General features: G+C 43.9%; 3 protein-coding genes and 1 pseudogene across 4 annotated transcripts; 2 read left to right on the forward strand and 2 right to left on the reverse strand.

The window, feature by feature from the left end:
- Nucleotides 1-1,176: 1,176 nt before the first annotated feature.
- Nucleotides 1,177-4,469, forward strand: LOC101768254. Of its 2 annotated transcripts, none has more exons than XM_004983249.4 (4): nt 1,177-1,603; nt 1,721-1,921; nt 2,751-3,587; nt 4,259-4,469. In XM_004983249.4, the coding sequence occupies exons 2-3, from the start codon at nt 1,781-1,783 to the stop codon at nt 3,264-3,266; spliced, it is 657 nt and encodes a 218-aa protein (XP_004983306.1). In that variant the 5' UTR covers nt 1,177-1,603; nt 1,721-1,780; the 3' UTR covers nt 3,267-3,587; nt 4,259-4,469. The 2 variants fall into 2 exon arrangements, with proteins under 2 accessions (XP_004983306.1, XP_004983305.1); XM_004983248.4 differs by having other exon boundaries at nt 1,183-1,603; nt 4,234-4,469.
- Nucleotides 4,470-8,800: 4,331 nt separating this feature from the next.
- Nucleotides 8,801-10,028, forward strand: LOC101768919 (UPF0301 protein MAB_4928c). Its single transcript, XM_004983250.4, has 2 exons — nt 8,801-9,062; nt 9,153-10,028. The coding sequence occupies exons 1-2, from the start codon at nt 8,933-8,935 to the stop codon at nt 9,902-9,904; spliced, it is 882 nt and encodes a 293-aa protein (XP_004983307.1). The 5' UTR covers nt 8,801-8,932; the 3' UTR covers nt 9,905-10,028.
- A 12-nt stretch (nt 10,029-10,040) lies between these two features.
- On the reverse strand, nt 10,041-10,915 carry LOC101783381 (annotated as a pseudogene).
- A 1,319-nt stretch (nt 10,916-12,234) lies between these two features.
- LOC111258453 (protein ALP1-like) lies at nt 12,235-13,296 on the reverse strand. The gene is made up of 2 exons (XM_022829720.1): nt 12,770-13,296; nt 12,235-12,692 (listed from the first exon to the last, which is right to left on the reverse strand). Exons 1-2 carry the CDS (start codon nt 13,230-13,232, stop codon nt 12,235-12,237), a joined length of 921 nt encoding a protein of 306 aa, XP_022685455.1. The 5' UTR covers nt 13,233-13,296.
- Between the last annotated feature and the right edge of the window lie 12,549 nt (nt 13,297-25,845).

Consider the following 25,845-nt stretch of genomic DNA (forward strand, 5'->3'; position numbering starts at 1 on the left):
GGGCGCAAGCCTAATTTTCAGCCCACGGGCTGACCCGATTGTAACATCAAACAGTGAAAAACGTCAATTTGGCTACCTTCCCAGCATTATGGCCCAGGCGTCTGGCACTCAGACCAACAAAACAAGCCCACTAGCACGGGGGCTCCTATATAGCTTCCATGTGCTAGATAAGCAACATGGCAAGCACATTAGGCCATGGCAAGCACATTAGGCCCAAATTAGAACATTCAACATTTTACATCAGATTCAATATTTTAGCATATTAGATTCAACATTTGTTTAAAATCGGATTAACATTTGCAAAATACTTGATTCAACATTTTATAAAAGATACATTCAACATTTCGGAACACATATTTCAACATCTTGAAAAACATATTCAACATTTTTCTAAACCTACATCAACATTTTTTTAAAAAAAATGTCCATTGTTTCTTCTTCTCCGGTGCCAGCAGGGGCAGTAGCCGGGGAGGTTCGGCGGGCACGACAACAGGGCCGGCGAGCGCGGCAGTCGTGGTGGCGCCGGCAGGCGCGGTAGCCATGGCGGCGGGTGCGGTAGCAGTGCGTGATCCGGTGGAGATGGCAGCGGGGCCAGGAGCGGTGGCGGCATGACTAGGAGGAAGTCAGGGTTAAAGGAAGATTGGTGCATCCAAGAGGTAAAATTGTTTTACACGAATATGAAACAATGGAAGCCATACAGATCCTTCACGAGGCCACCAAAATTACTTTGCATGTAGAAAACCAGCCCAATCGAGATCCCCACGAGGCCACCAAAATTAGAGCACAAGCAGCCCAAGTTAGCATCTTCTCTATTCTGTCGGTCTCTCTCCCTGCCGCTCCAATCCTTTTCCGCCCGAGTGCCGCCGCCATCCGCCTCCCTCACCCCGATTCCGGAATCCGGACTCCCGAGTCATGAGCTCCCGGCCACTGATTCCTGTCGACGCCGAGCCAAGAACCGCACGGCCCGCAGCGTCCCGCGTCTCGTGTACCTCAACTGCCCCCTCTCAACTCTCATCTCGGTCGCCGGTTGTCGAATAGCGCCTTCGCGGAAGATGGAGAGGTCGTGAGACGACGGGAGTCGTCCTCCCAGCTAGTCGTGTCGACGTCGCGGAACGCCGTCAGCGCGAGGAGGCATCGGGTCGTCGGGTTGACCCAAGGCTGTCCGGCCACGCATCGGGGCGGGCACGGGCCACGATTTTGAGCCCGGTGCTCAGGTCGGGTCGGGCACGGGCCAGCCGAATAGGACGCCGGGTTTTCATTGGCCCGACCCGGATGATGATCAGGTCCACTCCAACCGGATGAATTCGTTGCTGGACTGCCACCGCCCAGTCCCGTCTTCTCCAACCCCGACCGACCGAGCAGCCCTCCCCCTCCTCCCTAGCGCCCGCGTGCGCCTCGCAGCTGTGCCCCCTCCTCCCCGCGACTCCGGCTTTCGTTTCCCAGCGGCCAATTTTCCCTTTCCTTTTCCCTTTCCTTTTCCTTTCTCCGCTCCACCCTCTCGGCCTTATTTCCTAGCGGCGACGACAAGGCGAGCAGCCACTGCCAGATCTTTTGTCGGTCGACCATCTGGCCTTCGTCGGGCGCCGGCGACGAACTCCGACAGGTAAGCCCACCTATTCCCTTCCCTTCCTGCGGTGCGAAATCGAACCCCCATACGTATGCTATTTATTTTTGGATCTGACCATATATTCTTCTAAACTTCGAATTTTTTTTCAAGCAGTTATCAGGTGTACATGTGTATACCCATGTCCTAAACTGGGTCCGCCCCTGGCCTTCAGCCATGCAGAGATCTAGTGCATCAACTTTTCCTACAATCACATTCGAGGAAGCTCTTCGGAGAGAGAGGGAGTATCGTAAGAGATTAGATAGGACTCACCCTCATCTGCTGACTGCCCTCAATGGAGCCCCTGAACAGCAGAAAGTATGGTTTTTGGTTATGACCTCTCTCTCTGTTATGCAGTATAACACTATGAAATATTCATCAGGGAATTATAAATGTGTGATGATAGAAGAATGTTAAAATTTAATTGGCTAAAAGTATTTTTTCCCATTGATCTGATATTTTTTAAATTGGAAGTAGATTAATTCCTGTTGTAGGGCCAACATACCTGAATCTGATCCAACAGTCAATATGAGAGCTTGTATAGCATACAAAGATAGGCTCACCATAGATGTCCACCTTCTGTTTTCTGTTCTTTTCTTCCTTCAGTCATGACACTTGAAACTGTAACACATTAACAGAACTCAGATGGTATACACTTTATCAAAAATTTAGCTCTATAGTTTCTCTTTCATATTACTTTTCAGTTCGTTGTTCTGTTTGTGCAGTTTGAGCCAGCAATGCAAAATAACAATGTTTTTGTTTGAACCTCCACTTGTTCGAAGGCAAAACTTTTATTATTACTAAAAGGCACAGTTGCAAGAACTTTCAATATCATCTGACCTTGCAGACTGGCTATGAATTTTCTTAACTAACGCTGGGTTGATGACTCCTTAACTGTTTCTTTCACCTTCTAATTCTGAGCATTGTACATTCAATTTTCTTCAGATCATAAGATTTTTTATCTTCTCCAATCCATAGTTGTCATTCATTTGTTTCTCCTGAAGACTGTTGTCTGGAATCATGATATTTGGCTTATGTGGTATTCATTGCTTTGTATTTTATTTTTGGTACTTCACATATAAATAATTTTAATTGCAAATAATGTTCATTACTAATTTATGATTGTATAAAAATATTTCAATTTCAGGAGGTCGGTACAGATTCAGTAACTGTTGCTTTTAAGAGAAAGTTAGCCCCAGAGAGCAGTGTGCCTCAACAGCAGTCTAGTTTCAGTTGTTCCGCTGTACAGAGACAGCCAGGCAATTGGTACCCCTTGAAGAAAAAAGTGAAAGTTCCACATCCACCTTCCCACATACAGCAATGTCCCAGACCAAACGTGGTGCCTTCCTTTTGGTGTAAAATTTGCAAGGTTGATTGTGTTACTGAATTCAATTTTGGTGCCCACATTGGAGGGAAAAAGCATAAGGCTAAAAAGCTGGAGATCCTTGGAAATAGGAACACTGGAAGACCTGGCAGTGAGTGTTCAGGTAACAGGAATCCTGTACAAAATAGCCATGCAGTGTCTGGAAGCAGAAACAATGAAACAAATGTGTCTAGTGGTATTGTTTGTGCTGATCTGTCCTCTGACAGCAGAACTAATGTAACAGAAGAAAGCGGATGCACTAACCCTCCCATGAGCAGCTTGGATTTCACTGCAATCTGATGTCTACAATATGCTCTTTGTACATTTTCCTCTGAAAAGTAGAGTAGCATGTTTAGTTCTCAGACAGCCAGACCACTCTGGAAATTTCATCTGATGGTGGTGTAAGAAGCAACAGTAATCAGTACATAACTTGAAAAACGTTGCCGTGCCCTATTTGAGAGAAGTAAACTATTGAGAATTCTATCTGTCTGCAAGAATGATTCTAGTCAGTTTTCTTCCTTCTCGATTACAAAGTAAAAGCTCAGAAGCCAGTGCTGACAAATTACTTTATCATTTTGACTCAAGGCAAGAATATATATAATGCGGACTGCTACTAATCTGGTGAGCCATGTTATAGCATTTGCAGATTATTGATTTACTATTCTGTATAAATTAACAGTAAACTGACAAATAACCATAATATTAGCTAAATATATCCCACTACACCACAAGCTGAACATTTTACTTTCACATTTCCATAAAATACTCAATGCGGATAAACTTGCTCAGATGGCACTGTATCGCTGTAAATTATATTCCATTCGATGTGGACTGGATCACTGATTCCGACTATTAACCTTATCTTTCTTTTCTTACTAGTAGGTTAGGAAAGCAATATGAAAAAAACTAATTATGTACACTAATCTGGATTAGTATGACTAAGTTTTAAAATATTGCAGCACTATTCTCTCTGACAATCAATCAAAGTACACAGTTATTAAAAATATAGTGATATTGAAGTTCTTCCTATTTCAATACTAATATCTAACACTTCTATGTATATTAGTAAACAGAGTATTTGAAGATTGACTAAACATAGTGTAGCATAGCAGGGTATTGTTCATTCTCTCAAAACTCGATAGTTTTTTTCTGACAATATGAGCCAGGTTTCTGTTTAATATGTTGTCAGTCCTTTCAATACTTTACTGCTTGATGTAGCCAAAAAGATTCGGCTTAGCTAATTACCTCTTTATGATTTGTGATGCAGTCTGATGGCAATCCTTTGTTTACAGAAGTTTCTTTAGCATTGGAGTGTTGGAAAAAAGCACCAGTATATGCCAGCTTGTTGAATATGATTACCATTGTCCTCGACTCTCTGAGGTGTCCGAGCTTGTGCTGATCCTTCAATTTTTTTTCTGATTTGAATGGCCTCACCTATGACTATGACATACTTTTGCTGCTAATTTCTGAGTTTTACCATCATATCTTTTTGCCTTTGTTCAACGTACCTAGCATGCTGCTTTGCGAGTTACATCAGAGTGGGATGTTTGGTTGTCAGGCTTGTCGCCATTCTATTCCCTACCCCTATTTTGTTGCACTCATGACAGCACATTGCCGCTAGGTTATGTAGTTCTTAGGTGAAAAATGAGTTTCATATCCTGGAATTAAGCTTCCGGAAGAAATGCTGGGCGTTTCTATTGCTGTTTGGCAGATAAATAGTCTAGCTGTTGTGCTTGTGTGATTGTCACGAGAAAAAAGATATATCATTTCAAACAAGGGCTTGTCAATGTGGCTTTATTTTCTTGTCTCTTAAGAGGTCAGATTGCTTCTATGAAACGGTTTTAAAAACTAATTGTTGTGTGCTAATAAGCCAAAGTTACATTCTTTTAACTGAAAAAACATGCGTCTCAATCATCACAAACCAGCTGAAGTTTTCCATCAGCAACCTGTCCATTGACCCAACTAATGCAGGTTCTTGATATTCCATACAATCCTAATGTCTGTCTTATTAAAAGAAAATAACGGTAGATTTCTTGATCTGCCGGTCGAAAGAGCCTGATCTATGTGGATCGCTTGATCCGACGATCGATGGAGGTAGATTTCTTGATCTGCCGGTCGAAAGAGCCTGATATATGTGGATCGCTTGATCTGACAATCGATGAAGGCCAACAAAAGTGGCTCATCGAGGGGAAAAGCTATATATCGCATATTTGATGATTCTGCACCAATCATCTCAAGGGTATCAGGCCGGCCGTGCTGGGAGATTCCTGGCCCAATAAAGGTAACCAATTAGGTATTCCAAGTGCACCTATCATCTCAAGGGTACCAGGCAGGCCGTGCGGGGAGATTCCTGGCCCAATAAAGGTAACCAATTAGGTACAAGTGGACAGTGTATGAGAGTGTTCACGTAGGTTTGCATGCACGCATGTAAAGCGGATTTGCTCTGTTTTCCGTTGCTTTTTTTTCTCTTGTTGTTTTCCTTTCATTCATTTTCTTCCGTTCTTTCTTTTTTCTTGTCTCTTGTTTTATTTTTCTATCTCTATTCCTTTTATTTTTACGTTTTCCTTTCTCTTTTATTTATTTATTTCTTTTCATCCTTTCTTCTTTTTCTTGTTCTCTTTTTCTTTCTTTTTTCCTTCTCTCTTCTTTTCTTTTCTTTACCATTTTCTGATTACACACTTTTTCTTATTCCTTTTTCTTCCTTTTTCTCTCTTTTTGTTTCATTTTCCTTTTTATTAGCTTAATTCCTGTTTTGGTTTTTATTTTAATTTAGATTCTTTTCTATATATTCCTTTGTGGTACGTAATTTATCTTTCCTTTTTCCTTTCTCAATTCCTTTATTTATTTTTACTCATTCTCTTTTATTTTTTTATGAGCCTGTAATTTCTTTAGCGGTAGATTCAAAATTATATTTTAAAGTAATTTACTGGATAATTTTGATCGCTTAGTATATTTTGTTGTTCTCTATAGACTTATTAGTTCGTAGTGTAAAATTATGTATTCAATTTATAGGCTCATTCTTTCACATAGCTGACTCATTTATTTGCCTTTTATAGATTGAATTCGTCAAGGATATAGACTTGTTTAATTGTTAAATACTAACTTTTTTCTTATTCTTTCTATAACAACTTTTTGGCCATGTATAAATATTTTTGTTTGCCTATTGTGATATGAATTGGTCAACTATGTAGATTCGTATGTTAAATTATTTGTTCATTTTATAGACTTGCAGATTCATGGATTACAATATTGTTATATGTCCATAATGCATTTGTTTCAAGTGTACAATATTTTATTCGGTAGGTTTATATAATTTTTTGATGTGTATAAATGCTTGTTCTGTGAGTTCCTAAAATTTGTTCAAGATATATAGATTCTTTGTTCCGTTACTTCATATAATTTGTTCAATGTGTACTACTATTTTGTTCTATGAGTTCATTTGTTCTATGAGTAGAATTTTTTCCTTAACTTTGTATAATTTGTTCCTGATATATGCAAAAAAGTTTTCCAACTTAATGCTCATATTCTACTATTTTATTTTACAATATCAATTTTTAAATCTTTTGTTTGATTACATTGTTCTTTGTATGTCTCTTTTATTTGCATTATATCATTTTACTAATGTTTAGTATTTTATTCGTTATTTATAATTGTTTGTTCATCATGTTATTTTGTTTGTTTACATTAGACCATTATTTATTCTATTTATTCAAGTATTTTGTTCGCTGTAATCATGATGTGAACCCGTTGGGTTGATTTTCGATTTTTCGATGAGAGAAGGTGAATAACTCGATCTGGGGATGGGGATGACGTTCACGGCCCGACTACAACCATTCAAGGATGCTGCGGCTTAGCAACCGATACACCACCTCCAATGGTCGTCGCGATCTTGTGAAGTATGATCAACCAAACCACTAGGGTAATTTCTGCGAGCAATCGAGAAACAAGTAAGAACAAGGAACTCAATTGTAAATATGGAGATAAAAACCAATCTGAAATCACAAAGTTAGTGTTTTGAATCGAGTAAAACGGATAGTCTAGTCGACACACGTGTCTACAAGGAAGTAGCAATGGCTAAACTTTCAACAAAACAAAATCCTATCTGTCCGTGGCGGCTCTAATCCTTATTAATACATAAGAGGACGACCAAGGGGTCTTGGTGTCGTGCTCCAACCCTAGGACGTGTCTTTATTGGATCTGACTTGATACAAGGTCCATCGGGCCAAAATAGGGTGACACAGCACCGTAGGTTGAAAACGTCTCTGGAACAAATCGACAATTGCGACCGTCTTAGAAAAGATATGACCATGAGTCCAGATTTATATGAAAATAGACTTGATAAGGATTCCATGAAATACTTGAACGCCTCAATCCGAGTTCATATGCGATCATGGTGACCGTCACAAGTTGGTGTTGTTCTGCAGTCTGAATTCAGCCCCGAAACGTGTTGGATTTGATCTCTTTCTTTCCTTGGGCCAAAACTGATGTGGTGGCCTAGTGGGGAACGCTGGGAATTCTTGGACTTGGTCCCTAGTCAACTTCTTTGGACCTCTATGCCTTCCATTTGTGTTTAACACTCTTTTTGATCTACGTATGTATTTCTGAAAATGACAATGAACACACATCATGGTGTAACATCAATTCATCAAATGTATCAAATATAATCATGATAAAGAATTGTTTCACCTTTGAATCAAAAGTTGCTAATGTGGTTGTATCTGAGCAGGTGATATCCTCATCAAATCAAAATTAATATTTCGTATTTAAAAATGATTTTAAAACTTTTATCCAAAAATATAGTCAAGTGTGATTTTGTTTTGAATATGTTGTCAAAAGAAACACAGTGATGCAATCGGAATCTAATTTGGATGCTTGGTTTATGATTTTTGGTTTTTGTTTTAATTTCAAAACTGCGTGCATGTGGGTATATGTTTTGTTCCGTGAGTTCGTATAATCTGTTCAATGTGTATGATTATTTGATTCCTTGAGTTTGTAGAATTTGTTCCACGTGTATGTGTCTCACAGAAAATATGCAACCTTAATTAAAAATGCAAATAAATAAATCCATCGAAATATAGTCAAGTGGGATCTTTTTGTGAAGATTTTACTGTAAGAAACCTAATGGTGTAATTGGAATTTAATTTTGATTCTCGATGTAAAATTTATATATTTTTATGTTTCAAACAGTTTTGTATTTGGGATGATATCATCACTTTTATCTATTTCTGCATACATGCACCAGCTCAGTGACAATCCGTGAAGAAAACCGTCTTGTTGGGCTGAATTATGGCTTGCTAATCGCAGTTTCTCCGATCAAACGTGCGGTGATAAATATAGAAGGCGACGTTACGGGATTTACGTATAGACGCACCCTCATCGTGGTCCATGCAGCAACAAACCCCAACGTTGCGCATGAGAAATACGATCTCAGCAATTGTATTGCCTCTGCGATGCTCAGCCTTGCCTCTCAGCAATTTCTCTTGGCCGAGAGCTTCCCAGCAACACATGCCCCAATCCATCAGCGGTCTCACAGATCGAAGAGCGTGGCATAGTGACTGGCAGTGGCAGCTGCTAAACTCCAAGCGTCATGGTCCCGTCGCTAGTCGCTGCCATGCTCCAAGTTGCTGTTCGTCAGTGTTCTCATCCCCCGAGCCTCCCCAGCCAAGAGTTCTCAACGTGGCTTGTACTTGGGCCGCACTTCCTGAGCCACATACCACGGCTTGTCCACATGTCGGTCGCCATGGCATGCCATGTTGCCCGGCGTCATTGGTCCAGATCAGAGCGCAAAGAAAGCGAACTATACCCCTAATCCACAGGCTCAAAATCTTGTGGCGCTCAGTACCAAGTGCCTCCGGCTCCACCCGTTCTTCCTATTTACTTGCCACTCTCTCCTACCTTGTCACTAGCACTAGTCTTCTAAGTGATCTTGCGATCGACCTCGACCCCGAGAAGCACGCTAGCTAGCAATGGAGACGTCTTGCTTCTTGACATCCAAACCATCCCCCAAGAGCATGACGATGCCATCGCCGGCCAGCGTCGCCAAGCCCAAGCCGCATCTTCTCTTCAGCAACAAGCGTGCGAGCTCGTCCGTCACTTGTGAGTGATCTCCGGCTCATCTCGTGATGTTTTTTTTTCTTGCTCAATGCTGTGCTCACCAGATCGATGCAAACTTGGTTATGCGTGCAGGTTGCAGCTTCAACGCGCGGGCTTCCGAGGATGGCGCTGTTCCGGTGATCGATGCCGACTGGCGGTCCTTCCGCGCGCAGCTCTACTTCAACGAGCAGTACGCCAAAAGCGTGAACCCGGCCGTGGCCGCGATGCCGCCGCAGGCGGTGAAGATCGGCGAGAAGTGGGCGCACCCGCTGGTGGAGCCCGAGAAGGGGTGCCTCCTTATCGCCACGGAGAAGCTGGACGGGTCGCACATCTTCGAGCGCACGGTGATCCTGCTCCTCTCCGCCGGCGTGCTGGGCCCTGTAGGCGTGATCCTGAACCGCCCGTCGCTCATGTCCATCAAGGAGGCGGAGTCCATCTTCGCAGACGACGCTGACATCGCGGGCGCCTTCTCGGGCCGGCCGCTCTTCTTCGGTGGGCCGCTGGAGGAGTGCTTCTTCATCCTGGGACCGCGGGCCGCCGCCGGCAGCGACGTAGTGGCGCGGACGGGGCTGTTCGAGGAGGTGATGCCGGGCCTGCACTACGGCACGCGGGAGAGCGTCCGGTGCGCCGCGGAGCTGGCCAAGCGCGGCGTGGTGGGCGTCCGGGACTTCCGCTTCTTCGACGGCTTCTGCGGGTGGGAACGGGAGCAGCTGCGCGACGAGGTGCGCGCGGGGCTCTGGCGCGTCGCTGCGTGCAGTCCCGCCGTGCTGGGGCTCGCCAGCGTCGTCAAGGGCGGCCTTTGGGACGAGGTGCGAGGACTCGTTAGGGAGAGGAGGGTGTGGTGACTTAGTCATGGGTAGGCGAGGCGTGTGTGCGCGCCGGTGGACGTTCAAGTCCCAAAGCTCGCTTTGTGATTATTTAATCAATTAACTTGCAAGTAAATTAATCAATCAATGCTTCGGGATGAAAGATTTCTGTTAGATCAGTCAGATGACATTAACAGTGAATGATATTCGAACCTTGTGCGCGCCATCCGTCCAGGTGACCGAGCCGTGCGCGCGTACCCTTTTGCTAGCGCCGGCACTTCCATGGAAGCTCACCTCGAACTTTGCAGTGGCCCCCTGTGCGAGAACGCCAGCCGCTTCGGCGCTATGCGCGCCGTCAGGCCCGGCGGCGCCTCCACCGTGGCTGCATATGTCGCATTAAACGACCCCAAGTTTGTGACCGTGCGCGCAATGGTGACCGCTTCACCGGCGCGGAGCCTTGCCACGGAGATGGACGGGTAGTTGACGCCCGCCGCGATGGAATCATCAGAGGGTGCGTCGGCAGGGCAGGCGAAGCGCACAGCGCAGGAGACCTTGCGGACGACCTTCTCCGTGTACCCGTAGTAGCAGAGGAAGTTGAGGTAGTCATGCGTGGTGGTGTCGAACATCAGGCCCGGGCTGAGCGCCCGCAGCAGGCTGATCTCCCCGGCGCCCATGTCGTGCCCGGTTACTGCCGCACCGGTGCTGGTCGCCACCGGCTCGCCGAGGTTGTTTGCCGTCGTCGCTGGATTGCAACGGGTTTTGTTATAAACGTGAAGGCAGGTGGGCTCTGCTACCGGTCTTCTGGAGGCTGGATCTGTTCCTGACATTTTACATCACAGACCTGGAGTCATGAGGATGAGGGCTGATCTGATCATGGCCGGGGTCCAGCCCGGGTGGGCCGACTTGAGGAAGGTGGTGGCGCCAGCGACATGCGGGCAGGCCATAGTGGTGCCGAGCTGATTAGGAAGCTTGAGGGTCTCTTGCCCGCGGGGACGTTGCCACTGTCCATGGATGGGATCCCGTGGCGAGTATGCCGACGCTAGGTGCCATCACATCAGGCTGCCCCTCAAGATTAGAATTACGGGATAACATGTCAGAACCGACAAAAATGCATCTGGAAACTACAGAACACAAGCCGACCTTGAGGATAGGGATTCGGTGAGGCTCCCGGGGCCGTGACCCGAGAAGGATCCCACGACCGGTGCAGTTTTGAACCCCCTGAGGGTTTAGGGGGGGGGGGGGGGGGGTGCGGGAGGCCGTTGGGTTCCTGAATCAGCAGCACAAGATCGCTTACTCAGGCACGCTCATTCAACTGGAGACAAACCGCGACTTGACGGCTGACACTGATTTTTTTTTTGTTTCGCTGCTTACTTTGTGGACTTGATGTACTCGAGGATCTGCGCCCCGGCGTGAGTGCCAAGTTGACAACTTGCGAGAAAGGGAAGCCGCCGGGTGCCGGTTACGAATGGCAAATCCACCTGCGCGTCGAGCGTCGAATCATTGATGAGTACCAGCCCTCTCGCCCCCGCCCGCTCGGCGGTCATGGTCTTCAACCGCCGCAGCACCGTCCTGTCCGTGCCGACGCACGCCACTATCTTCCCGGCCACCTTCCGCGCAATGGTAACGTTAGTAATCAGAGATGGCACTATGGCAGTGGTAAATTTGCAACTGTGAGAAATTGTAGTTCGTTCTAGCTAGCCTGCCTGACCTTGCGTCGAACACCGACACGTGCCTGCGGGCAGCGGGCTACCTGGTGCCCAAGCACTGGTGGGTATTGGCCTGCGCTGAGGCTCTAGTTCAAGAAGTTTAGGGCCTGTTTGGGAAGGGGGTGTTAAAGTTTAACAGGGTGTTAAACTTTAACACCCTCAAATGAGGTGTTAAACTTTAACACAAGGTAAGTGTTTGGATGGGTTGTTAAAGTTTAACACTTTAGCTGAAAAATGACTGCATTACCCCTCAATAAATGAGGTCCCATAACCCTGTGCTGCTGTTATTTTTGGCGCCATTTGCTTGCACTCTTCTGGCGCCAATTGCTTGCACTCTTCTGGCGCTAGGAAGTGCTGGCGCGGGAGGTGCTTGTGCTGCTGGTTTTTGGCGCCAGTAGTGGTGTGCTCATTTTTTGCGCTAGGAGGTGCTTGGCACCAGCAGTGCTTGTGCTCATTGCTTGTGCTCATTCTGGTGCTTGAGCTGCTCGGTCTTTGGCGCCAGTTCAAGTGGCCTTCTTTTGTTTTTTCATTCGGTCAAATGAAAGAACGATGAAATGAAAATAAAAAGATATTCAAATTATTTAGATTGTCCTGTACACACGATAGAACGCAGATACTACAAAAATGTTGTCAACATCATTACAATACAATCATACAAATAATCTACGATTTGTTGTACAAAGCATTAGCTAATTCATCCCGAAATGCATTCATATTACAATCTTCTTCCCCTACTTGTGTATTTATCCCATCTCCTTCGTCGTTTGGCACTTGAGGCATAGGAATAAAATTTTCATCCCGATCGCACATATCAAAGGCCCTATCGGCCATATCATTCTCTCGTATGAAATTATGAATTGCCATACATGCTACTATGATTTTACTTTGTTTCTGCATCGGAAAACTTGGAATACCCAACAAAATCCTCCACTTCATCTTTAACACTCCAAATGACCTCTCGATAACATTTCTAAGGGAGGAATGGGCATAATTAAAAGTCTCTTTCATACCTTTTGGCATTGGGCCACTCCTAAACTCCGGTAGATGATATTTTGTACCCTTGTAGGGTGCAAGGTAACCCGGACGATTTGCATAACCCGAGTCAACTAGGTAAAATTTGCCTACATATACGACAATTTTCATGAGGTTAACAAAGGTGCCACCATCTTACATACAAATGAAAACAAATCAAGTTTACCTGCAGGAGGATGCGGAAACTTGTCACCATATTTGTTTAAAGCATCACTGAAGACTCTCATGTCATGAACCGATCCAGGCCATCCAGTCACAGCAAATGTGAACCTCATGTCGAAATCACATATTGCCAGCACATTCTGTGAAGTATATCCATGTCTCCCGGTGTGCTGAACCACCTTATCATTTGGGACCACGACCGGTATATGCGTCCCATCTATAGCTCCTATGCAGTTGTTGAAGTATGGTGCAAAGCGAGGGTTCCTCAACCCTGGGTGCACGGTCTTAAATTCTGGGTCCTTGGGCTTAATAATATCCACTGCTAGCTTAAGAACACTTGACAAAACATTATCGAAAGTACGGCTTATTGTTTCTAATGACCTTACAAACCGGTCCTCAACCTGTCTAAGGGATTGTGGTGCACCAATTACCCAAAGGAACATTCCTAAAGCCTCCATCGTGGTCATTCCTCTAGTTGCCCTCAACCCATAGTTCTCGACCAACAAGTCATGCAGCTGGTAAAACAAAAGGCTTGACATCCTAAACATGTTGTAGCAAGCGGTTCTGCTACACAATGTTTCATGCACCCATTCTATACCAGACACAGTAGGAACCCTCTGTGGAGCCTTGTCCATGTAAGTGTCATAATACGTACCGATCATTACTGCGGCCGTTGCAATGTCCCGGGTCCTTTTACGATGATACTGTTGCATCCACATGAAACCCATAATCTCTGTTGATAAGTCGTCATCAGAAGAACTTGACTCATCAATATCAAAGGAATACTCCTAAGTCACCAAAGAAAACCATGTAAGTCAGTACTAATCATCCACATTTTCTGCAAAACAGCAACATATTGTACCTTACAAATTCAAACCATATAGAACAGAGCCTTCCACACAACAGCAACAATTGCACATAAGGATTCAGCCACCAACCATATAGAACAGAGCCTTCCACAAAACAGCAACAATTGCACATATGCATTCAGCCACCAACCATATAGAACAGAGCCTTCCACAGAACAGCAACAATTGCACATATGCATTCAGCCACAAACCATATAGAAATTCGACATCCACAAAACAGTCAACAATTCTTAAACAGCCACAAACCATATAGAAATTGCAAAGCACATTCAATCCTTAAATAGAACAAACAGTCACATATTATTCTAAGAACCATACTTAGTACATAAAGGAACTCATATTCCATAAAACAGCCACATTCACTCCTAAGGACAACTACTTACTTCTACCAAACATTCAGTCCTAAAACACACACATTCACTCATATAGATTGTTTTCTTTGCAAACTCTCTGCAAATAACGAAGCCTTCCTTCAGGAGTTGGTATGTTGCAAAAAAATTCTCTCTCATATGGATCTTTGAATAAGTGCCTGCATGCAAACTCTACACTTTCAGGGGCTGCTCCACATTCCAAAGCCAGCTGTTGACACCTCTTAACAGACTCACCCATCTCTTTAATAGGGTTCAGCTTCTGTCTTTTCTCATTGAGGCTGGTTGCAATATTCTCCCCCACACTCCTTAAGAGGATATCATCTTTGTCAGAGGTTGTCAATTTGTCAACTAGGCTGCTCACCATCTTCATCAATGGGCTTTTACTTTTCTTGGAAGGACTAGTGGCAGTGGACTTGGTGCTGGGGGTACTTCCTCTCTTTTTGGTGTTATAGCTCATAGGGTTGTCTTCATCTGCATTGACACCCCCATCTGTACCATATTGATCATCTTCCCCTACATCATCAACATCTTGGTCCTCATCCTCTTCACAACCAGCCACAAAAGATGTAGAGCCATCTACCACAACATCACGAAACATCTCCTCTAGGTGATCTATGTAATGTGGAACACCATATCGAAATTTCTTACACTCACTAAATTTGCCCTGCAAATGGATTATGATGTTATACACAGAAAAGTTACTGCAAACATATTTGCAGAAAACATATTTGCCCTCACCTTGGTGTTACTTTTCCACCACCCATCTGAGGCAATTATAGTTCCATCTGCATGCCTTCCAAGACCAGTATCCTTATTGCATGCTTTCCAGAAAGTATGCAATGTTTTCAATTGATTGATCCTGTTCCTGATCTGGGAATGTTGATGTTTCAGCCCAGTGGCCATCTGGTACTTATCAGCTACTGTCCTCAAACCCCTTGAAGTAATTGATCCTTTTGGACAGTTGCCTGACCTAATCTGCTCAACCCACAAGTCACACAAGACACCAGTATTGTGTTCTGTCCATTGTGCCTTGTCGAATCTATTTATCTAGACAATTTAACAGAGACATAGAAACACATCACACACAGAGAAGGTAACAACATCACAAAAAAAAACAGTCCTACTTCCTGTTTATTGAACTATAGGAACTAACCATCACAAGAAAAAACAGTCCTAATTAAAATTTTCTGAACTAGAGCCTTACATCACAAGAACAGAGCCTTACCAATCACAAGATCAGGGTGTTAAGCATCACAAGAATAGGGTCGTAAACATCACAATAACAGGGTGGTAAACATCACAAGAACAGGATGTACAACATCACAAGAACAGGATGTACAACATCACAAGAACAGACAGTAATCCACTCCTAAACTGCCACTAACCATCACAACAACATTCAGTACCACAGATGATCACAAAAACATCCAGAGTGTTCAATTGGATGGATATCAAAACTAACCTTGGAGGTGGGGAAAATTGTCTCCACATTCTGTGGAGCACCATCTTCGTCGTCAACATCAACCCAATCCTCTACCTCGTAGGGTTCGATGTAGTCAGCAGTGGATCGACCTCCACGATCGCGAGACCGCCTTACGCGGCCGCAGAAACGGCCTCCGCTGCGGCCGCCGCTGCCACCAGCACCGTCGGCCAACGATCCAACGAAGAGAGGCCTTGTCACAGATGCACCGCCGCCGCCTGCTCTGCTGCCGCCGCCCCCAGCTCTGCTGCCGCCGCCCCCTCCTCTGCTGCCACCGGCCCCAGCTCTGCTGCCGCTGCCGCCTCCTCTACCTCCACTGCGACCCGCGCGTAAGCCGAGCGAACGGCTGCCGCGGCCACGGGGTGCTCCTTCTCCTCGAAGGAGGTCGGAGTACGAGCTGTAGTCGCCCCAATCTTCGGCCTGGGAGTTGAGATCCAGGGCTTGCAAGCCCTCGCGAGGAACTCCAGAGGATTCGGCCTGGGAGAGGAGGTCGAAGGCGGGGGCGGGGAAAGCTGGATCCCCCTCGGGGAACAGATCTTGCAATCCATCATCCCCGTGCCCGTCCATGAGCCCGTGTATGCGGTGGATCTGGGACGCGGGGTGGGGATAGAGCAGGGGGGAAGAAAAGGATTGGAAGGGGAAGGTCACGACGGAAGGCGACGAACCGCGGGCGGGAGGAGATGGCCGGCGGGAGGAGTTGGCGGCGGGCGCGGAGGAAGCTATGCGGAAGGAGATGGAGATGGCGGCGGGCGCGCAAGCAGCGATGTAGATGCGGGAGGGGAACGAGCGGGTGTAGATCCGGCGGCCGGGATGGATGGGCCGGCGGGAGGAGATGGCCTGCGGGAGGAGACGGCGGCGCGCGAGGAGGAAGCGATGCGGATGGCGGCGGCCGTGGAGGATGCGATGCGGGAAGGGTGGGAGGGGAATGCGGGAGGAGGAGGCGCTGGCGGTCGGATAGGGGAGAGAGAAGAGGAGAGAGAGAGGGGGGCAACCAGGGAAAAGAGGGAGAGGGGGACCACTTTTAACACATTTGCCACATTTTAACACCCCCTCCATGTGTTTATGAAAAGGGAGGTGTTAAATTTTAACACTTCATCTTTAACACTTGTGTTTGGCAGCCAAAAGTGTTAAAATCTGTTAAAAAGGGGGTGTTAAGCTTTAACACCCCCTTCCCAAACAGGCCCTTATTCTAGCTCCTGATACGACCTGATGACCCGTGCTAACAGTCCCGACCTATAGCACTAGAGTCAATTTTCTAACCAAATTTTCATTAAAAGAATTGATATTCATGTATTAGCATCAAGAGCGTGATATGTCTTGGGAAAAATAAAATTAATAGTACTAATCAGGCAGCTGCATGTGCTTCTGTTTAGATCTTCATATTTTGACGTGACGGTAGAAATTATGGTTTTAATAATGACGATTAATGTCTGCCTGCGATAGTATAAGCATTAACTTTGAAGGAGGTGCGTAATTAATTCTACATATTCATCAGTGCCGGAGGTAAGAGATTGGAATGAGAGTCGAGTAGGATAACTGCATAATAATCACATTCACGTTGTCTTTGCTCGTATGGAAAAGTAAACCAGCTGTTACTGAAATAAGTGATATAGTAACATAGTTCATAATTACATAGTAGTGATAGAAGGCGAGTATTAAAATAACTAAATACATCTAACAACAGTGCTTGTTGACTAAATAGACAAACTGGTCAGTAAACATCTCAAGAGTAGATTGTGGAGGAGTATTTCCTATGTATGTAAGTGTGGCGGCGTTCGAAGCAGTAGCATTGCCTGTATTTAGAGAAATTGCAAGAGGAAGTACATTACTGTAGTCGGTGGATAGCTCAGCGATCTCAACGATGAAGTTGTGATGTTGATTTTCTATCTTTTTCAAGCGTTTCATCTGAGCGACACATGTGTCCTCAAAAATCGATGCCCAAAACATAGCTGATTTTTTCTCTTTCTAAGTCTTCAACAGTCGCTGTGTTGGCATAATAGTAATGGAGGTAGAAAAGATAGAATGACTCATTTCTCTCACATCTGTTCTAGATACATTAAGGCCTAGGTCTTGCGCAATTTGATCGAAAAATAGCTTTTTTATATCTAAACAGACGACATAGTTCTGCGACATTTTAAAGTAGTTCCTCAGCTTTCATGTTGGAGTAGTATAGATTTGATGCATTGTACAAAGGAAGAAATGATTTAAACAATGGAAAATTTATACCTGCGCTCTTGGTTGTGATAACACCTTCGTGTTTACTTACCATGTGAAAAGGTCATAGCTTGAACAGATGAAAGTACGTTGTATCTTGGATAGCTATTTATATAAGATATTCCTAGTTACAAATACCTGTAGGCAAAGGTGGACATGAAATATCATGGCAGCTAATCTTCTTGTCGTGTATTCGTCGTGTCATGCAAGTGCTGCGCATGAAAGTTGTGTTTATCCGTATGTCTATGTCATGTATATGTGTGAGATCCTTCAATCGACAATATGGTTTCCACGTATTGGGCCGGGACCGGCCCATTCGTTCTGAAAAGCCCAGCAGTTGGTGTAGCAAGGAAATACGAGGTCACCAGTAGCTTCCACTATGGGCGCCTGACTTCCTGTGCCTTCTTTTGTGTGTTTGGCTACTCACTCCGTGCGGAATCGAGCATTGACGGCACTCAACATCCTCAAAACATATGTCTAGAAGGGGAGCATCGATCTGGACAACGCCCGAGGGGTAGGTGCACAGTGGCAGTCAATAAGAGAGAGGAAGTTGGTTAGTATGTAGTGGATAGCTAAAAGATATCGAATGATGATTGTTGGATTTGATTCGACTAACTGATCCATGTTTCGTTTCGAACAAATCGAAGTAAGGAGGACGAGGAAGAAAGGTACGTGGCTCTCTTCCGATTCTCGTAGTAAAGTGAATCATTTGCTGGCACTGTTGTAGGATTATTGCTGGAACCCAAGTGATTCATAGGTTAGTTCATTAGTATTTCTGCATACAAAGATGGGAGTAGATTTATATAATTTTTCTTACTCTATACAAACAGACACGAATATTCACTGTAAAGAAATGGAAAAGCAGTTGACTAAGTAGGAAATGTCATTATTTGAACTGAAGGGGTCATAGATATATGAAGTTCTGCCATAGATTAGGTGTATAAATAATTGAGGATTATAAATCATGTCCTAGATATATGAAGTTCTCCCATAGATTAGGTGTATAAATAATTGAGGATTATAAATCATGACCACACTTTTTGTGAGACTTAACGTGGTTATAGTATGTTGATGTTGTCAATAAATTGTTGATGTCAAATAACTATGTATTTGCTGTTATGTTACTAAGTTAAATTGAAGACATAATCTGAGTTGTGTTAGTAGCACTGTAGTGTACAACATAGCCGTGGTAAAGTATAGATCAGATGGTTATGTACACAATATTAGTGTTTGTACTCTGTATTTTATACGACTATATTTATTCATTACAACTCTAGTTTGTTGATGCTCAAATTGATTAGATTACGACTATAATTCATCTTTTTTATATTGAACCGTGTAGAATGACAATAGAAGAATTGTGCCCTATGAGTGATATTGGAAAGATATTCCAGTGATACGATGATTGGTGCGGAAAGATTAGTACCAATATTACTAGGAAGGTACAATACTATTGGCTAATCATCATTAATTGATAATATACTAATATCTAATTTTCTAGAACATGGGTTTTTATATTTCAGGAAACAACTAGGACTAATGGAGAGTTAGTAGTGTGAGAGTTGGGTTGCCTGTTAAACAGCACACAACTACATTTTAGCTGTACTTGCATAGAGAGCAATAATTAACAAATAAGTCTTTCTTTTCAGTTTCCAAGAAATGGCAACATGTTCAAGAATATGATAGATGTGTATATTCGTAGTGATTTACATGACAATATTGAGGATGCGAAAGCATCTTTGTATAACAAAGTAGTGGAGCATCTCGAGCATCTTTGAATATGACAGATTTTGTCATTGTACTTACAATTGCTAATACATGCAGAAGTGGAGAAGGATTGTTTCTATTTCAAATAAATTCATCTTCGATAATATAATTGATGGATCTTGAAATGAAAAGGCAAAAGTGGAGATAATACAAATGGGAAATCATGCATTTGCTGGTGAGATGGTACTACATGTAGTAGAACATGAAATAGCAAAGAAGATGTTCTATGCAAGAGAACGTTGGAAACTGAAACGAAATACGACTTTGCAACTGCAGAAGAAGATGTGTATAAAGAAGGCATTGCATCCGTCGAAAATGTGAGGAATGGTGTTTATTTTGGACATAATTATCGATTAATGCTATTGCTATGGAGGACAAAATAAATGGAAATAAATTGAAAAATGAAATGGTGGAATTTGGATCCAAGATGATTTCGAAGTGAAAGTCCATGGTTGCAGCAATACAATACATTCATACAGTTTGGAGTGAAGCTCATAATCAAGTGGCCCAATGTCGAAGTATCATAGGTAAACATGAAATAGCATCAGAAATAGTAAACAATGTTGCTGATCTACTCGCAAGGAGCTCATATGGATTAGAACTTAATATGCGTACATTTGAAGCAGCATCTATTTGAGTAGAATGTAAGACTGAATCTGTATGTATAAAACATTGTAGGCGTACTTGGTGTAAGTGTAAGTTTTGCAATTGTATGCTCATCTAAGCATCATTCATTTTGTTGTGGTAAAGAATTAGCTGTACTGAATTATATTTGCGAGATATATGTTTACTTATAAGTTATAGTGCATTATATACTAACGGTAATCAACTATTCGCCTCATGATGTGATGTCTGGAACGATATCAATCTACGAATTTATGCATGTATCACCTCTTTCCGATGAACCTTCACAAATTTGATGTACGTCAGTATGTGAAGTAACTAAAAGAAAATACAGGACAGCTGAAGTCGTAAAACAAGGCCACCTGGTGATACGTGGCTTCATTTGATCAGCTGGGAAGCTACATCGTGTCAAGGTGTTCTTAAGAGCGAATGCAGCTATAAATAAGACCCTGCTCTTTACTTTCAGAATAAGATAGCGTTGGTTCTCCAATTTAGCCGACTCTATTGTTTTCCAAGTTTGGTGTCCCAAACAAGCCTGATTGCTCGGAGCCTCGGAGTGACACATCTAAAAGTTACTTGATGACGCTAGTATCTTCCACGATCAGTTCCAAGATATCTGTAAGCATCTAATGAGTACGAGTATTACAATTTGCAATAAATATGTTTTTGTACTTTCTCTATGCAATTTTAGCATGGTGCAAGTGTTTCGTTGTGCATACTGTATTTATGAACGAGGTGACGAAGTTTCTTCTTTATACTGATCATTGAAGATCAACGCAAGCAAAGTGGTAGTCATTCATCCTCATGTCATTTTATGCGAAGCAGTCAACGGATTCAACGGATCTGACCCTGTATTTACAAACATGTCTACATGCATAGATAAATTCAAGTATTCCATTTTATTTGATCTTCCAACCTCTGCAGAAACAAATGAACTGGTAAGAGATGCTGCTAGTGGCAATCTATTCTTTAATAGACATGATGCTGAAGATAGCACTGTTCAAAATGTTTTTATGAAATTGTATGAAGAATATGGATATATAGTAGAGGACTATAGTTCTATCCAAGGCAACATATGTAGGCTAAGGTACTGGGATTTCATTTATAAGGTAGATGAAAGCAAGACCAAATATTAGGAAATCAAGGATAACTATCTGAATGTAATGGGACAACTTAGAATAGTGCTTGATATGTTCGGCGCTATAGCATGCAGTTTGGATCATTCCAAAGTAAATAAAAAATATGGAGATGCACTCATATCTTGTTCCAAAGAGTTTCAAAGAATCCATGATGCTGGTATGAAGCATATGGATGTACTCAACATGCGCGTGTTCCCGAATTGTGATGCAGAAAATTCATCATTTCCAACTCATGACACAGAAAATTAATCATCCAGCGCAATTAGTGGTGTCGAACAGGTATCCATTATACTGGGTATTCCTTTTATAATTATGAATGGTGTGGTAATATAATAGGAAGTTGCTTTACAATGTACCATTTGATTATCAGTGTAATGCAAGTATTCTTCGATGCAGGTTCACAGAACTGAGATTAAACATGCTCTGAAAGCAATCTTGGATAAAGTTTTGAAAGCCTATCGTCACAGTAGATGGTAACCATCAATCATATAACTACGTGGCAACCGTGATCATAAAAAGAAAAGGTGCAAATGAAGTAGTGCTGAAATGAATTGGGGTAAGTACTTCACGCAGAGATTCCCAATACAATGCTATCTATGATGCATTACTTCTATTAGAAATGGAGTTCCATGTGGTCATACAGGACATGACCTATAGCTATTATTCGATGATGTTTGGTTGTGTGAAGTATATGGAAAATATCTTAACCTTAATTGCTAGTATCTGCAACGATGTTGATGGGGATCTTCATCAAAAAGGTTCTCTAGTTAGCATGAATGAGTGTAGTAATAGCATGCTTGTTAATCATAGTGAATTTGGTAGTATCTATACTCAGTGGTTTCAAACAGCGAAAACAAGATTGGAGATAAATCAGGAAATCACGAGAGCAAAGGTTGCTATGGTCATGGAGAATGTGTATTGGAATTATCCAGTTTTGACAAGTGACGGTATCTGATCAAAGCCGCATTCTCTACAATCATATGTGGTTTCAAATTATATATGTTGGGGATCGCCCAATAATACGGTCACCCTCGAGGTCGCTCGGATCGAACCATACCGTGAGTTCCTGCAGGGTACCAAGCTTCGGGGGTAAGTTCCCGGCTTCGGCTACACCACAAAGAGCAAGCATCCCAAAGACAGGGTCGAGGCCGAAGGTAAGGTGAGTCCTTGATGTTTCCCTAACCCGGTAACCTTTTCCCTACTATCATTCTGTACAATAATGAAGCAAGCACGACCGAAGCTGAGTGAGCTCGGGGCAAGTGGCTGGGGACGACGTGATGCCCGAAGCTCACCAGAACCTCCTGCCCCGAGGACGAAGGCACCAGAGAAGGCTCTAAGTACAAACAGAAGGTGCACACAAACTCAAGGCAGCTGGGATGCCCAAAGCTAGGCAAGCTTCGAGAGAAAAGAAGAGAGCTAGGACCCAACATTTGGCGCCAACCGCGGTCTAAGCCACCAACGAACCCACGATTCCACCATAGGAAAAGAAGAGAGCCACCACAGAGACCGAAGCCATAGAGGAAGGGCAGCTTGTTTCGTCTGAGCCAACACAACAAATCAAGATGGACAAGGAGGAAAAATACAGGAGAGTCAAAAGGGTCCTAAGAGCAAAGGCACTAAAAGCAAACACCATGCAGGATGCCCCTAATAAAGATCAGTCGCAACCCGCAAGTGACTCAGACAACGAGTTAGCTTCAGTCCTGTCGGGCATACATCCAAGGCCCACGAGTAGGCCCTGTGCAGCCCACTAAGGGGCGTACTCGGACATAATCAAGACTAGGGGGCTACGCGGCAAGAAGCGTATCCCACTCGGACTAGTTAGGTGTGCATATGGAAACTACTCGGCCTACACCGAGTAGAACTCTGTAGTCATACCCGACTAGGAATCAAACTTGTAACCCTACCCTCCGAGTATATAAGGGCGGGCAGGGACCCCCTCAAAGACAACTCTTTCAACACATCCAAGTTCAATACAGTCAACTCACAGGACGTAGGGTATTACGCGATCTAGCAGCCCGAACCTATCTAAATCATGTCCCTTGCGTCACCATTGACTCCTTGATTCTTGACGGCCCATTACTGCACAAAAGACCACCTAGGGTAACCCCTAGGCGGGTTGCCGGTCTAAAACACCGACAGCTGGCGCGCCAGGTAGGGGAAGTCATCGAGTTTCTCTGCGCGAGTTCAATGGCACCTGTCGTTATCAAGCCTGCTTTCACCTTCGAGGCAGGCGCAACTTTCATTTTCGGATCTTGGCTCTGCATCACCGATGGTGCTGGATTGTTTTAGTGCCAAATCATCAACATCCAGGAGAAGAAACCTCTCGACGAAAGCTTTTCTCAGCCGAAAACATAGGATTCGGTCAGGAAAAACCAAAACTTCAAAATCAACAACACCGAGTTCGACTACGCTGAGACTCGACCCCAGTTCGGACTAGTCGATCACAGTCACTTCACAATTCGACTTTGACTTGAAAGCGGTTCCCATATGGACTCCGCAACACAGCCGAAGTCTACCAAGGTCTCCTCACTCAAACTCAAATCGAATACAGGGAAGAAAAGGATGACGACTCCAACTCGAACTACGTCCCAGAGATCCCGCTATCAGGACCAGCCAAAGGTCTGGTAATAACTTCAACACTGCAAGGCAAATTCATTCACTGGCTAGGAATGAGACCATCTCTCCTCGCCCGCGACTACGAGTCATGCCTCATCGCTCATATAGACAACCTTCCATACCAGGAAGGTGTCCCACTCACTTCAAGCCGCGAGGAAAGTTCCACAAAAATCACAACATCAAGCTCTAGAAGATACTACCCAGACAGAGAAGTCTTTGTCATTACTCAAAATAACAACGTAGGTACTAGCCAACAGAGAACTCCTCGACGGATAGCACAACTCGACAACGTCTCAGAGGACGAGTCATCAGCTAACGCCCCATAAGATGAAACTTCTGATGAAAGAAACTAGAGAAGGATGCAAAATATTACTCAGGCTGAACGCCGACAAATGCTGGCTACAAACATCCACATCACAAATCTTGAAAGAGCATTTGACGCAATACAAGCTCAAGAGCACAACACTCTACTCGCAGCAATTGCCTCAATCAACCTTATATCAACTCTCATACCTCGAGACAGAGACAACGAAATGACAGCTCAACTTGTGCAGCGAGGCAACGGACTAATTGCACAACTCGCAGAACAAGCTTACAAGCTACTCGATATGGAATCACCGATCCCATCTGTTCCTCGCAATTCGGCTCATCGAGAGGGCAATAGGGGTGCTGTAGTCAACAATGGCTTCCACGAAGCACAAAGGAATAACAATGAAGTAGTCAACCAACCAAGGCAACATAGCCAAGGAATGAGCAAACATGAAGCTCCAGTACGATAAAAAGATGTTAGAGAGGTCAGCTGCACCAATTTCGCAAAAAGTTCTCACCACATCAGGAAAAATCATGAAGTATCAAATTTCAGCGATCTACGGGAAATAATCAATAGTCGACACGTGCGAGAAGTCGACAACTACAATCAGTTTCCTGCCTTCACAACTTGGGTAATGAGGACAAGACTACCGGAAAAATTCAAGCCAACAGGAATCACCAAATATGATGGCAAGCAAGACCCAATTCAATGGCTCCGATGTTACTCGTTGGCAGTCCAGGCAGCCGGAGGCAATAACAACACCAAAGTCATCCATTTTCCCATATGTATGGAACCCGTGCCTCTAACATGGCTTGAGTCACTCAAGCCTAGAACAATTGACTCTTGGGAAGACTTGACAAAAGCTTTCACCAATAACTATGCCGGCTCCATAATGAGGACATTCCTAGCATTCACTCATCTTCACATGAAACTCCAATTGATATAGCTGGTCCAATTACAAGAAGTAGAGCTAAACAATTGGAGAAGGAAATTCATTCTCAGGTGAACATTAACCTTATGTTTAATAATCAGTTTATGTTGAATGAGCCTATGCTTTTGAGTTCTTGTTCCAATGTCCTTAGGAATGATGGAGTGTATGAACCAGCATGGGATGAAGATGGATTCAAGCCTCTGGACATTTGAACCAAGAAGCCTATGGTGTGCATGAATAAAATGGTGGTTCATCACCTTTGCATGGGAATGCAACCAGAAGCTAGATGACTGACACATGGTACGAATTCCAAGCATCACCCTGGACAGAATACAAGGAGTTAGATGGTGTTCTATATGTGGATGGAAGCGTCTTCAAGTATTTTCCACTCCATCAAACGGTTCATTATTTGGACTTCCCAATAAAGAGTTATGCTCATTTTAGTAACTGCTGCCAGAAGCTGAAAGACGCGCGAACCAGCCACGAAATCCACTAGTGCATGCGCATGCTGCCATTTACTCCAAGCTGAACGCCCCTATCTCTATATGTAACTTGTACTAGACAATGAAAGGTCAGATCTTGATTGACTAAATTCAGAATACACAAACTCGTGGAGTTTTGTTTATGCGTGAGTCTTGAGAGGCTTGCAACACTTGTTCTTTCGATTCCTGAGGGAGTTGTAGAACGCCGAACTGCGGTTCATCCAGTTCGTGCCTTCACGTCTATAGGGCGTGATTGCGTGTGCTGTTTCGTCGGTAC

This window comes from Setaria italica, chromosome IX, assembly GCF_000263155.2.
Source record: "Setaria italica strain Yugu1 chromosome IX, Setaria_italica_v2.0, whole genome shotgun sequence".
Classification (NCBI taxonomy): Eukaryota; Viridiplantae; Streptophyta; class Magnoliopsida; order Poales; family Poaceae; genus Setaria; species Setaria italica.

Coding starts and splice junctions, on each gene's coding strand:
- LOC101768254 (XM_004983249.4), top strand. CDS start 1,781: ATGCAGAGATCTAGTGCATCAACTTTTCCTACAATCACATTCGAGGAA. Junction 1,922..2,750: donor GAGCCCCTGAACAGCAGAAA/GTATGGTTTTTG, acceptor TTTCAATTTCAG/GAGGTCGGTACAGATTCAGT.
- LOC101768919 (XM_004983250.4), top strand. CDS start 8,933: ATGGAGACGTCTTGCTTCTTGACATCCAAACCATCCCCCAAGAGCATG. Junction 9,063..9,152: donor TGCGAGCTCGTCCGTCACTT/GTGAGTGATCTC, acceptor TTATGCGTGCAG/GTTGCAGCTTCAACGCGCGG.
- LOC111258453 (XM_022829720.1), bottom strand. CDS start 13,232: ATGACCACGATGGAGGCTTTAGGAATGTTCCTTTGGGTAATTGGTGCA. Junction 12,693..12,769: donor GTTTCCGCATCCTCCTGCAG/GTAAACTTGATT, acceptor TCGTATATGTAG/GCAAATTTTACCTAGTTGAC.